Source organism: Hoplias malabaricus, chromosome 15, assembly GCF_029633855.1.
Source record: "Hoplias malabaricus isolate fHopMal1 chromosome 15, fHopMal1.hap1, whole genome shotgun sequence".
In the NCBI taxonomy this organism is placed as follows: Eukaryota; Metazoa; Chordata; class Actinopteri; order Characiformes; family Erythrinidae; genus Hoplias; species Hoplias malabaricus.
Window position 1 is genome coordinate 12,269,123 of NC_089814.1, and position 15,142 is coordinate 12,284,264.

The 15,142-nt window shown below is 36.6% G+C and overlaps 1 protein-coding gene across 2 annotated transcripts; it reads left to right on the forward strand.

Annotated features, from left to right (window-relative positions):
* Positions 1 to 556: 556 nt before the first annotated feature.
* On the forward strand, positions 557 to 14,834 carry amacr (alpha-methylacyl-CoA racemase). Of its 2 annotated transcripts, none has more exons than XM_066646016.1 (6): positions 557 to 595; positions 1,603 to 1,860; positions 2,702 to 2,845; positions 5,068 to 5,228; positions 9,483 to 9,669; positions 13,480 to 14,834. In XM_066646016.1, exons 2-6 carry the CDS (start codon positions 1,614 to 1,616, stop codon positions 13,887 to 13,889), a joined length of 1,149 nt encoding a protein of 382 aa, XP_066502113.1. In that variant the 5' UTR covers positions 557 to 595; positions 1,603 to 1,613; the 3' UTR covers positions 13,890 to 14,834. The 2 variants fall into 2 exon arrangements, with proteins under 2 accessions (XP_066502113.1, XP_066502112.1); XM_066646015.1 differs by lacking the exon at positions 557 to 595 and adding an exon at positions 694 to 809.
* Positions 14,835 to 15,142: the final 308 nt, after the last annotated feature.

Consider the following 15,142-nt stretch of genomic DNA (forward strand, 5'->3'; position numbering starts at 1 on the left):
ATTACTATTTTAAAGTATGAGTAAAAATCCCACCAAAAAATAATCAGGTTGAAAACAGCTACCCTATGGTGAGGTTAGTTTTACAAATGAACCTCCTCAATTAAACAGCTGGAGGAGTCCATGTCGTCTAAATATAATTTTGAAAAAGGATAACTGAGGTCACGGTCTGTAAGAGGGCTGTTCTCTCTGTTTCTTTGTGGGTTTCCTCCAGGTGTTCTGCTTTTCTCCCAGAATACAAAATCACATGTTGTGGATTGGCCTTGCATTAATGCCCATGGCTGTGAATCTATGAGTGACTGGTTGAGTGTGTGATGGCCTCTGATGGATGGGTGCCCTGTTCAGGGTGTGCATCTGCTAGGTAGTTTTCTAGGTAGTTTTGGATCAAGGAATTTTACGTGTTCTCACGCCTTCATTTATTCTGACTTTGATCAAAGTTCCGTATCAAAGGACGTCTCAGATCATCAGCGCAAAAAAAAAAAAAAAAAAAAAAAAAAAAAAAAAAAAAAAAAAACTACAACTCCCAAAAGTCATTTGGAGCGAGTGACGTCAACAAATGGCGCCAAACTATTTGCATTTCTTCAGTGCGTTGTGAAAGGTGAGTGAGGTGATTTTTCTCGTCCCTGTAGTGTTTTTTAAAGGTTCTCTGTTTCTTCTGTAAAGCAAGTTTAAATCAAAGTCTATCCATATATAGATATTTAACATGACTACCTGCTTTTAGTGTCCTGCTCAAAAAATGGATTATCTCCTGAAGGATCCTCTTACCTCAAATAAACCGTTAGCTTTATAGTGGGAACAGTGCTTTCTCACAGGTAATGCCTTGCTAATGAATACTGTATATGAATACTCTCTCATAACTATTCTCTGTCTAAATAGACTGAGCACTTTTTGAGTTCTGAATGTTGTATTGAATCTTTCTTGATAGGGTTAAAGGGCTGTTCCAACCATTTTTAAATTTTCAACACAGTTCACAACACTATAGAGGTGAAGTAATTCAGAACAATCTGAAGTAAAATTGTGCATTGAAAAGCTGACAAGGTTATAGCTAGTTCACAGAGTACAGTGGTGGCAGGACAGAAATAAGAGTTTGCTTAGGGGGCAGACATGAGAAGCATGTCCCAGTGAACCCAATCTTGGCATGATTCGCAGAACTGACTGGATAAATGAGGAAGGAAGGAACTGTGCCTTCTCTTCCCTCAGATTCCACAGATAAAATGCCCTTGAGCAAGACACCTAACCCACAGCTGCTTTCTGGGTGTTATGTCTGGCATCCCCAAGGGGATTAATAAAGTAACACTTCATTTTTAGACTTTTATTCTAAGAATTCAAGAGTCCCTAAAAAATGTATTTCCTTTGGTCTTGTTGAAAATTAAAACATTTTTCATGAATCTCTCCTCCAAAAATTTGATAAACAGATTTAGTCCAAAAGCTTATTTTCAAACTCTATGAAAACAAAAGTAAAGTAACATTTTAAGGGCATTAACTAATCATTTAGGTCAGGTTCTTATCAACACCTATTTGAACAGGTCAATGTTTCTATAGAAGAAGACTGTTTCACATCACATCAAACCATTTTTATTATAGCTTATTTATTTGTTTATGCAGAAGGCAGTGTCATGGCGCTGGCTGGAGTGCGTGTGATTGAGCTTGCTGGGCTGGCTCCTGCACCTTTCTGTGGAATGATTCTGGCAGACTTTGGCGCAAAGGTCATTCGCGTGGATCGGACAAAGGTAGCAATGACAGTCGATATTCAAGCAAGAGGCAAACAATCTGTGGCTTTGAACCTGAAGAGCCCTGAAGGCATAACGGTGCTTAAAAGACTGTGTGTTCAATCCGATGTGGTTCTTGAACCATTTCGGAAAGGTTAGTCTGTAAGCAACTTGTCTCGATTTTGGAAATAAAATGAATGTTTTACAAATGATTAGATACAGATCACTTTAGACTTTGCAGTGGTTAAAAACCCTAAAAGGCTACCCAAGGCACTGTAACCTAAACACTGATGAGGATAAACAAGAAAAGTGCTGCTATGGTGCAAAACATCGCTTTCACAAATATCTACCCTCTGTGAATTAATTGTTTTTTTTTAAACTTACATTTCCTTATGCTGTTATAACTTAAGAAATGTAGCAGGGGTGATGCTAAAATAATTTTTACATTTAGTTTGACATCTAAAGCAGAAGGGCGGCATGGTGGCACAGCAGGTAGTGCTGCAGTCACACAGCTCCAGAGACCTGGAGGTTGTGGGTTCGAGTCCCGCTCCAGGTGAATGTTTGTGAGGAGTTTGGTGTGTTCTCCCCGTGTCCGTGTGGGTTTTCTCCGGGTGCTCCGGTTTTCCTCCCACTGTCCAAAAAAAACAAAAAAAAAAACACGTTGGTAGGTGGATTGGCGACTCAAAAAAGTATCCATAGGTTTGAGTGAATTTGTGAGTGTGTGTTTCACCCTGTAAAGGACTGGCGTCCCCTCCAGGGTGTGTTCCTGCCTTGCGCCCAGTGATTCCGGGTAGGCTCCAGACCCACGGTGACCTTGAACTGGATAAGTGGTTTCAGACAATGAATGAATGAATGAATATAAAGCAGAATAAATTGCTCTCAGCTAACCACCCAGTCCCCTGTTCTAACCATCCAGCCCCCTGCTGCTTTCATGTTCAATGTACTCAACTTGAAGCCCCCCCACACACCCTTTCCCTGTTTCTGTGCTGTTGAAGGGGTAATGGAGAAGATGGGTTTAGGTCCTGAGGAGTTGCTGAAGGAGAATCCAAGACTTATTTATGCACGGCTCACTGGCTATGGTCAGAGCGGCTCATATGCCAAGGCTGCTGGACACGATATCAACTTCCTGGCCCTGTCAGGTATGTGATTCACTAATAATTCACTTTCAGAGCTTTGACTCATGAACTGTTGGTGAGGCTGTAATAGAGTGAGAATATAAATATGTGTAACATGTGAAACACTTGTAAATAAACACACATATGCAGGTATGCTAGCGAACGTCATTTATCCATAATTTTGACTTTTAAATTAAAATATTTTAATGTAAAAGTGAAATACATTTTAAAATGTCTAATACATATGTCCAAATCATATATATATACTGTTTTAAGTATGGACATTTTCTGAACTGAAATGGCTGAGACTCATTCTGTCACAAGACCAAAGATCAAACAACACAGAATTGAATCGCACTGAACAGTAGGGATGCACCGAATATTTGGGAACTGAAATTACTCGGCTGAAAATAAACCCCTGAAAAGACTGAATAATTTATACCAAAAAATGATGCTTTTATTTACACTGTTACCTTTTTCTAGTTCTCAGCCATAGATGGGAAACAGAGTGGAACTTTAGTCCTTAGCTAGTTGCTGCTCCAGGGTAATACCCACTTTAACTTGATATTTGTCGACAGCATGTCAAAATACAGCACACTAAAAATTCCCAGCTTTTATTCAGTTTCAAACATTTGAGCAAACCTAACACCAGTAAGAGTAAAAAACATTGTGTTACAGTAACACAAGCATTACAGTAAGGCACACAACTCATCAGCATGCACATGTGCGTACACACACACAGACACACACTCTCCATCCCTCACTCGTTCCTTCTCTCTTGGTCCTTCTCTCTAGTCCCTTTTCTATGCACGTGACTTTTTTGTTATTTGTATACAGAAATGTATGTTACATACATTTTTCTCATATTTATGTGAAGTTATATGGTCGTACTGTATTTTTCGTTTTACAAATTTAAGTCATATTCTTGGCATGTGCTGCTAAAAATGTTCAGTGTTAAATAAATAGATTTGAATATCAGTTTAGTAATTTTTTTCTTTGAAAACCAAGGCAAAAAGGTGGTGAAAAAGTGACAAAAACACTGCAAAAAGTGTATTCAGGTTTCAGCCAACAAAATTCATTTCGGTACATTCCTAAACAGCTGTGTTCAGAATGATTGGATTCAGCTCCTGTTCCTTTAAATGAAAATGAGCCACAGCTGAATTCAGTGTGAGCGTCCAGGGATGAGAAGTGAAGAACAAATGCCATGTCACAGTTTGTGTGTTGTTATTCTCTGGATATAAGTATTAATTTGTGAAAACATTGAAAATTAGATTTATTTTTTCACAATATATCCCTTTTATGTAGGAATGTGATGAATCTTTGATACCCTGTATAAAGAAAGCTACAAGCCTGGCTGCCTGGATTCAACTTGACATAGGACAAAGTACAAAGTGCAAGCTCTCTTTTTGTTATAGAACATAGCATCTAAATGAGAATAAAGCAGAAAAAGAGTGGTAATCTGGCACAGAGACAGACCTTTTGATTTTATAAATTCTTTGCATGGAGAATCTTTCACAAATTTTCAGCATATTTTTTGTTATTCAGTGTTTGGTTTCTGTTGATTTTAATGTTAATTAATGGAGTTCAGGAATGGCAAGAGAAAACAAGGCATGGACCACATTTTAGATCAATAAATGTTAATGAATGTTTGTTAGTTGTAGCTTCATTTTAGACTTGTTGTTCATGTTTTGTTTCAGATATGTTTTTACTGATCTGATAAATGTCACAACATGTTTAGAAAGTGATACTTGGAGTTTATCTCTGGAGTTTATTGCTGACTAATGCTGTAGGACAGTTGCCAGGTTTATTCCATGAACTGACAGAAGTAGTAATGTTCAGCTGACATATTTTGAGCCTGGCAGTCAGTGCCAAACCAAAGCAGTTTGCACCTGTGTGAGACAATGTTTGTGAAATCTAAGTTAAATCTAAGTTTTTCAAATTAATTTGTTTGTGACTGGTTCCTAAACAAATATTTTAATTGAATTAAACACAGTTTTTTATCGCTAACTTAACAGTTCCACACACTTAATGATGATCTTGTTTAGAGTGACTAACAATTCTTGTCACTTGCTGTTGTATACTAATGCAACATTGGAGTTTTGCCCAAGGATTCTTATTGGAATAGATAATGTGTTCCTTTCAGTTTGCTGCTAATCGAACACTAGTCTGTAGAATAGCAGTGTTACCCATTACATTACACCAACAGCTGATTCTGTTCTTCATGGTCTCGTCTTCTTCTGTTCCAGGGTTGCTGTCCATGTTGGGGCGCAGCTCAGAAAAGCCATATGCTCCGCTCAACCTGGTGGCAGATTTTGCTGGAGGTGGCCTAACTTGTGCCCTAGGCATTGTCCTGGCTCTGCTGGAGAGAAGCAGGTCAGGCCAGGGCCAGATCATTGATGCCAGCATGGTCAGTCTCTCGTTCTTTCATTCTGCCATATATAAACATATCGTTTTACAGAAGAAACATGTATTTTCAAAGTAGTATTTTTACAGGGGAAGGCAAATTTTTTCTTAGATTCTAATGCACATTAAGGTAAAGCGGACATGTTGGAGCATTCCAGTGTTGCATATTGCATATTTTGCATCACACAATCTAAAGTACAAATGATATGCTCAGGTGGTGTAGAAAAAAATTTAATTCACCAAACTGTGTAAGTAAACTATGCAAGACAAAATGTGTTATTCAAACAGTGTGAAAACTTTTGCCCTATAGACAGAAATCACTTATTTTTCTATTGCATTTCACAGATGCATGAATGTTCATTTTTAAATTTCTTGTATTAAAATTCTTGTATTATTTCTTGCAGTAAAATTCACCAGAGACACACTATTTTTTTTTCACAAAGCCTTTTCAGGCTTTTCTTCTACTTGTAGATTATTAGAGTTTTTAACAGTACCACAAAAGTTTTATTTTCCAACAGTCAGTTGTGCCCATTATAAACATTAGTTTTCCCTCCATTTTGTAGTCCTCTTTCCAGGCCACCCTGTTAATAGTCAGTTTTTTCCACCCTTACATTTCTGCTTGAAGTGTGAGTCTATGTTTTTCTCATTTATCTGCACAAGTTCAAACAGCTTAGAAAACGTCAGAATGTACAATTTCTTCACTTTAGCTGTTCAGCAGTCTGTGGACCCTGAGTGCAGTACCACAGGAGTGCATGTGAAAAATTGGAAATATAAATTATTTTGTATGTCCTTTCTGGTCTTTCACTGAGCTTGTGAAGTCTATTGTACTGCTCCTTGTTTCCAATTAATTCTGTTTCTACTGTGAAGATTTGAAATAGACACATGAAATATTTAACTGTATAATTACTAATGTACATACTAATGTACATAGTACATATTAACAGCATACAAGATTAGTGGAGATTCCTACTGTTTAATAAAGTAATTTTTATGTAGCAGTTGTAGCTCACAGTTCTGCCAATCATTTAACAAGGTCACAGGTTCAGTTTAATATTTGTGCATAAGGAAGATTACTAATTTAGATTTTTTTAAAACAAGTGATTTCCAGGTAGGGTCACACTGCGACCCTGAACTGGATAAACAGTTATAGACAGTGAATGAATGAATTAATTAATTAATTAATTAATTAATTAATCCACGCCATGTAGTTTTTATCTGTTTGAAAACATACAGGTCAGAGATCATGCAAAAATTAATATTTACCTTCCAAATCATCAAGACACTGGGGATCATTTGTTGTGTTGACCACAGAGTGACTCACGACAACCATTGGGATAGAATGCTTTATATATGTGTTTTCATATTTCTATATTCTTCCATATACTCTGAGATGTAAGGAATGCAAAGAGTGCTCTGCATGTTTATGTTGTAATATCAACGTGGATGTGATGATATAAGACTTGAAAGAAAGATTTTGAGCATTTTTTGGTTAGTCCTCTAGAGACTAGAAGGCTTTCACAAATAAATTGTAATTATTCACCAGCTCCCACAGATTATTATCAACATTTCAGCTAATAGATAATTTCTCTGCTTGTGGGTCATTGATTACAAATTACAAGAAGACAATAATAAGAATAATAATAAGCAAATGATTATACATGTAATTACCAGGGCATCATGGTGGTGCAGCAGGTAGTGTTGCAGTCCCACAGCTCCAGGCTGATTGTCTGTGAGGAGTTTGTTGTGTTCTCTTCAGGTGCTCCGGTTCCCTTCCACGGTCCAAAAACACACCTTGGGAGGTGGATTAATGACTCAAAAGTGTCAGTGTGTGTATGTGAGAGAGAGAAAGAGAGAGTTTATATTGTCTTGTGAAGGACTGGTGTCCACTCCAGGGTGTGTTTTTGCCTTGGGTCCAATGCTTCTGGGTAGGCTCCGGACCCACCTTGAATGAATGTAATGAATGAATGAATAAACGAATGTAATTATCAACTGATTATTTTACACTTTTTAATTATAATAAAATGACTAGCTATTTGCTTAAATTATTACCATAAATTAATTCTGTTAAAGCTATATTTTGCACACAGAGTCTTGGAATATAATTTCACTGTAAATTAAAAAAAATATGTGTTTTAGAAATGTAGTATTACATACACAGTGCTGTCTATTCTTTGTGGATCATAATTAGCCAGAATGGACAAAAAGAGAATGGTTTGAATGAGATGAATGGCTTTTCAATTCTGAATTCACTTACGGAGCAGAGTTGTGATTGTGTGAAGTCTTCCTCAGAGAGTGTGGGATGAGCAGGTGCTGCCGTCATGTTAATTAGCTGTTTAGTTGACAGGCAGTAATGATATTTGTCATATTTTCCCTTAAGAGCTTCTTTGTGGCTGTGCTGTGTGATTACACACTGGCTTCACAGTGACTAACACTTGTATCCATGCCCTTGCTATAATGAACAATGTGAAATGTTCTGACAGCCCCAAACCTCACCGTGCTTCCTCCACTCAAAAACTGATTTAGATTGAATTGAAAGAGCCAGGATGCTAAAGTGTCATTTCTTCATGCTCTTCTTGTAAGTCACTTGTTAAATCACAGCTCTGCTTGAGGACGCCTAGGATTAAAATGATATTTAACTGTGATTATCCTGCTGATCCATGCAGGGTGAATGACATTACACACAATTTATCAATGGCCTGGGTAACAGAAAGGTTGTACCTACTGAGAAATAATGGGGTTTAAAGTGGGTTCTAAAACGGACTTTGGTCAGGCAGTCTCAGCTAAATTGCTGATGATAATCTGTTCAGACCTTGCTGGTAGAGGCACTCAAATCAAGATGGAGGACTGACTTTAAAGAATGGCTCAGGATCAATCAGCAGACTTTCTTTCAAGTTCCATGCACAGTCACTTTCATTTTGGCATCGCCACATAAACATAGGGTGGCAGCAACGCTTTCAACAGTTTGCAAAGATGTGCAAGGGTTGTAATTTGATTTTGTGTTGTGTTTTTGATGTCAGAAAAGGGAGTTTGAAGGCTTTTTTAGTTTTGCAAAAGAGATTCGCAGTTCTACTGAATTTCTCACAAGCTTTCAGTGTATTGTCAGTTCTCTTTTTTCCCTCATATACTTAGATTCCTTGAATGGACACTGATTACATCTGGTGAATTTTTTATTTGTTTTTTAACCAGAGGCGTTTCCATACAAATGTCTCTGACAGTTTGCTTTGATAGAGTTCAAAATTGTATTTGTCATATTCCAGATCAAATCTAGCAACATATTTTGCGTCCACATTGTATTCATTTTTAATTCTTAAATATATTGTTTGGTTGTGACTGGTCATAAAACCCAGTGTTGTTACTTGGTGCCGCTGCTCTCAAGTGTTAGTTTTCTCTTGGGAGTAACTTGTTCACCTGATGTGTTAATTTGGTTTATGATAGAGAAACAAAACATTTATATTCTGAACTATGTGTACATGTTTATTACATGTGATTGATAACTGGGTGTTATTGATTATTAGATTAGCTGCTTTTAGACTTAAATCTACATAACATTAAATTAGCTTCAACACATTCTCTAAGGAGCACAAAATTAAAAATGGTATTTTCCTGCAATATTTATGTAAAATTCTATATTTATTTTGAGTAAATAGATTAGATAATGTAATTTTAAGTTTAAAAAATCAAACCTAAAATTATTGTCATAGTTGTTTCCTCAAAATAATCTTAAATATATATCGCATCACCATTAAATGGGAATTTCAACATGTATGTTCTCTGTGGAGGATTCATTGTTGTATTTTTATTATTAATGTTTTCCTAGAAACATTTAATTTGCCTGGAGATGCTCAAATGTTTGCTTGTGACTGTACAAGTTTGGGGTCATTTAGGTTTTTTAGAATCTTGGGTCACTTTATGGACTAAAAAAGTGTCAACAACGCTTTGAAGATTTAGAGATCTCTGGGAATCTGTCCTCTCTGAGAATATGCTATATTTAAGATTTCTGTGAAGTCGCAGCCTTTGAAATGCATGTTAATTTATTTATGAGGGTTTAATTTTAGTTTCTAGTGTCATAATCAAACTAGGGTACTGTAATATACACACACAGCATCTTGCTTTAAGAGTGTTATGAGATTAATTTAGGTGAAGAAAATTGTAGCTTTGTCATTGGTCAGAATGTCACTTTCGCAGTGTGTTGTCACTTGCTTTAAAACTATATGCCACACAAGTACTTGTAAAGAGTGTGTACTCTGTGTTTGTCCAGGTGGAAGGGGCAGCCTATATGGGGTCCTTTATGTGGAAATCTCGTGGTCTAGGATTGTGGAATCGACCCCGGGGGGAAAATGTACTGGACAGTGGAGCTCCGTTTTATGACACATATCGCACCGCTGATGGAAAATATATGGCAGTAGGAGCCATCGAGCCACAATTCTATGGTCAGCTCATTCAAGGTCAGTACTCTTCAGGTACACAAACACCACTATGTTCAGAGAATTTTACTTTAATGTAGTGATGGACAATAAATCACCTAAAGATGTAAGGCTCCTGTACATACAAACTTACTATATTTTGTTAGTGATCTTTACTCCCGTATTTCCCATCCACAATAAACAATGACAATGAGGTTAAACTGCAGACAGTCTATGTATTTCAGTTGTTTTCGGGTATTTGTGGGAATCATACAAGAAATACTTTTTCAATTATTCTCTCTTATCAAGTGACTAAAGCCACAATAATAAAGCCATTGATAGATCAAGTGACTAACATCAATTAAGCAGTGGTACTTGTCTAGGGTGGGATATATAGACAGCAAGTGAAAAGTCAGTTCTTGACGTTGATGTGGTGAAAGCAGAAATAATGGGCATGTGTAAGGATCCTAGTGACTTTTGCTTGGCTCTAATTTTGATGTCTAAACCACTAGTTAGGAGCTGTTCAGAATGGCAGGTCTTGTGTGATTTTCCTTGTATACAGTGGTTAGTATCCAGAGTCAGGGTTGAGCAAGACGGAGGAATGTGGGGAGTGAAAACCTGCCTTCAATCACAAAAGCTACTGTAGCAAAAATGGCTAAAATGTTAAAGGCTAAGCACCAGCTATATGGAAGTGTCAAACAAATAAATAAGTGGAATTTGAGTTTCTAACTTGTGTTTATTAATAGTCAGAAAACATGTTCTCACTAATTCAAGGAATAAGGTTTAAAAGACTGTTGGTCCCCCCCCCAACGGTGTTGGGAAACTCTAATAGGCGTCTTGCCTGTGACGTAGATGGTGGACAACAACTCTAGAAGTTGCACTTAATTTAATGCAAAATGACGAAAAGGTGTGTTGTTTTTGGCTGCAATAATTCAATGTACAGTGGGACATCTGTGCACAAATGGCCCAAAGATCCCAAAATATCTAGAAAATTATAATATCTAGGACTAAATTTGTCAACTTTAAACGGGCACTTTGGAAAGGACCATCCGCTCACTCCGTTATCTGTAGCTCATTTCACTGGCGCTTTTCCAACAATATGGGCATGTAAGGAAACCAACAAAAGGTGTTCAAGAGCCTCTGTAACATGGAGGTAAACACGGTAAGGACACTTACTTCGCCTGTTTTAGTTGGTGTTAGTTAACGTTAGCTTGACTTGCTAAACTCGGTGGCTCAGATTATACTCGGCTACGTAGCTGCATTACGGAGGTTTATAGTGTCGGATGAATTCGAGTTCGACTTTGATCACATTTACAAGAATAATGGTACCTCTAAATTTGAGTTTAGCTTATTGCTAAGCTATTGTCATGAATAATGTTTGTTATTTATCGCTAGCTAGCTAGATACTCTCATAACAGTCAGTCATAACAGTGTTTTACCGTGGCGTTGTTCAGCTGTTGTCCACCAGTGACGTCACGGATTCTTGAACGCAATTCCGTAGCGAGCTCGGGTTTTTCCGTCAATTTTAAAAAATTGTCAGTTTTAAAGCAAATTAAGCTGCTATTTTCATTTTAATTTATACTTATATATGTCAGTAACTAAAATAATGTGAAATATTCATGGAGGTCCATTAAGTGGTACTTAGCCTTTAATGCTGGCTCTGATGGAAAGGTGTTAGAACACACAGAGCATTGTGGCTTGATGTGTTTGAGGCTACATAGCCACAGGCTGGTTAAAGTGCCCATGATGACTTTCACTATTGAAAGTGAATTAAAAAAAAAGTCAAACACAGTCCATTAAAAGAAGAATGCAGCAGCATGATCTCAGTGGCTTCAACATGTGATGCTTAAAGATGCTAACAGTTACTGCAAGAAAATACCAGGTAGCAGTTTCTAAAAAAAAAAATACATAGTCTGATAATCTGTAGAGCCTTGAATGATGTCTTATAGAACACACATATATATATTTATATAAATATGATTCAGAATAAACCACCTCATCTGTGGAACAAGATGAAAATGACATAAATCCCATCCTGAAGAAAAGGATCTATTGCTGGAAGCAAAAATTAATTCAGAAATATTTAAAGCCAAATACATATTAACTGCTTCTGTACTATGTTCTACTGCAGATCAGTAACCCAGCATTTTCATTCAAACTAGAATGTTATTGATGTTAGCCCCTTAACCTGAACCCTTTGAGCAAGCATTTCACATACTGAAGACAAGAATCAATGCAAAAAAACAAGAATAAGGAATTGTAACATTGTTGAAACAATGAGAAATAGTGTCAGTTTAACAAAGTTGCAGATTTTGGGGGACTAACCTCTCTTTAGCTGCAGGCTTATAATTAATTTATTAATGACTAAGGGCTTATGCTGCATTTGTAATGTTTTAGAGCCTCTGACCAGTCTGGGATGGTTTACCGAAAGCTCAAATATTTATTTTTCCACTCAACATTTTCCAGACTTAATTTATACTAAGTATAAGTGTAAATAGATTTGCTTTTCTCATAATGTGTCCTTAAGAGATATGTATGTATATAACGTATATATGTAAAAATTCTCTATTCTGATTGGCTTCTCTGTATTTTTTCTTTTTTTTTTATTTGTTTATTCATATATATATATATATATATATATATATATATATATATATATATATTATTTTGACTTCAATTCAAAGCAAGATTGTGCTGAAACACTCCTTTTAACTTCTCCTGGAAAAGCTCGAACGCTATAGGCTAAATATGTTTAGGTACACTATGTTTTTCTTGACATCAAAACAGGCTGCTTTTGCAGTTTAGATATTTTCCTTTGTGAACTGTTGAGTGAAAAGTAAAGTTTTACAATGTGTACTTACAACCTAAGATGTGAACACATTTCTTTCACATATTTCGTTAATAAGCTTTAGGGCTTATTATTCAGAAACGAATATAAGTTATTCTCTAACCTACAGTAGATGACTTGTGTACGTTGAAGAGTGAGAAAAGGGCATCAAGAATTTCTGAGGGATTAAATTTATTTTTAGTTGCTCTATGGAGTTAGGGCATGAAGTATATTTAGGAGGACATAAATTCTCTTGTATCAAAGCTGATATTTATGGTCTTTCCATTTATTGTTTCATATTACATTTATTACATTTACATTCTGGGGATCAGAATGAACAAAATCTGACACTATTTACAGATGACCCTGTAACTATCAATAATAGAATTTCAGAATAATCAGTGAAAGATTTGGCTAATCTCTTTATTTAAACTATGCCATCTCAATGCATATTTTCTTATTTATCAACTTCACACTTTAGTTGTAATGTTTAAAAGTTAATGCAGTTTAATGGCATTGGTATTTTAGTCATTATCTGTCTTAGGGTGACTTTACTGTTCATGTTTGTTAAACAAAGCTATGGGATGTGCACAGTTAATACCTAATACATTAGTGTAGCTCACAGTAACTGTGTTTATGATTTTTACAATGCATCTGCTTTAATGTGGAAATTTGTAAGAAGCTGCAGTGAGTTTGACCTCAGAGTTTTGAAGGACACTGTGGGCTTGCCACAGAGCTCAGTGTTTGGAAGAACATGAGGTACTTTTCGATAAGTGTAGAATCACAGGACACTTACCAGTGTGTGCATATTGATTTCTCTTAACTCTCCATCTCGGTGCATGTACAGCCCTATTAATCATTTTCTGCCAGACATAATGTCCCTATAACACTGCAGTTTCAACTTTCCCAAGACTTTCAGTACTGATCTGTTACACAGTTCTCTGTGACATCCGCTTTGATCTATTTGACTGATTGTTTTTTTTTTTTTTAATCCCTATTCGTGATGCCTCTCTGCTGTACCTCAGGGCTGGGACTGAATGTGGCAGACCTTCCATCCCAGATGAGCGTCTCTGATTGGCCACAGTTAAAACAGACATTCGCCCAGGTGTTTGCCAAGAAAACACAGGCGGAGTGGAGTCAGATATTTGATGGGACAGATGCCTGTGTGACTCCTGTGCTTTCTCTGGACGAAGTGTCTGCTCATCCTCACAACCATGAGAGAGGGTCATTCCTCAAGAATGCCCAGGGCGAGGTCAGCCCCCGGCCGGCACCTATATTGTCCCGCTCTCCTGCTGCTCCCTCTTTGTTGCGTGATCCTTTCGTTGGGGAACACACTCGCTCTGTCCTGGAGGAGATTGGCTTTGATTCTTCTAAGATTGAAAAGCTGATGTCTGCAGGCGTTGTAGAGTGCAATGAAGCTAAAGCACGTTTGTAGGATGTCTCTCTGTACGACTCACTACCAAGAGTGTGTTGAACATCGGAGTGAAAAACTGACTTGAAACCCATTGCCTTCAACAGAGAAGTGAGGGGTGAAGAAGGTTTAAGCTAAAAAAGCTACTCCAGTTTAGTGCAGGAAAATCTGAAACAGACAGGTCATATAAATCATTTTTCAGAGTGTACATTTCTGTTGAAAAATTCCGTCCAAATAGAATTTAATATTTATGACATTAGGCAGATGCGTTTATCAACAATGACCCAAACTTTTTAACTATGCTCTGGATGGAGGTTATTTCTAGCATTAAGTGTCTTACACATAAAATCTAATTGGTAAAGAGTAATGTGCTTATCTGTGAACTGAACCTCTGTCTGCCAACTACTTTCATATCATGATATACCAAGGATAATGGTACATCTAGCACATCAAATACCAATGACATTCTACAGGTGTAACTACAAAATGTGTTTTCGCTAAATGTCAGTCAGCAATGGACAAGATAGTTTATGGGTTATTTTTCTAGCATTCTAAAGCACAATCTACATGCACGTTTGTTTTGGTTTTACGGTTTCAACATTACTTATTCCAGGTACAGTTCAGGGATTTGTACGGCTGTTTTGTTGTGTATATATAATTTGTGTCACCACTTAGATATGTCTCTAAACATACATCAGATTTTCTAAATAAACAATTGAGAATCCAAATATTACAATGAAATTTATCTGCAAATGCGTATTTGTATAAAAGTATATCCGCATAGAACTTACAAATGTCATACTTAATGTTCCGTTCAAGACATTTTACTTTTGCCTTTTTGAACTTCCTTATGTGCACTTAAAATTTAATACTTGAGATTTTCAAGATCAGAAAGTAGCAATTATATTTTCATATATAACTGTAGTTTCTAACTGAGAATGAAGTGTTGATTTATGTATGCATGTATATCTGGATTGTATGAATGAATAAAATATTAAAATGTACTTATTGTATCGTTTTATTTACCATCACCCTGACCTTAAATTCAGCATTGTCGTATCCTAGCTCAGTAGTTCCCAAACTTTTTCGGCCGTGCCCCCTTTTGTAGATAAAAAATGAAAATATTCGCGGCCCCCTTTTCAACCCCCTGTATTGACACATACACATCTTTTACTTCCAAGCTCCACTGGAATTTATGTATACATTTATACAAAACTGCAGCTACTTTTAGGAAATACAAAATATAATGACTGTGCTTAACATTCATTGTTAAACAT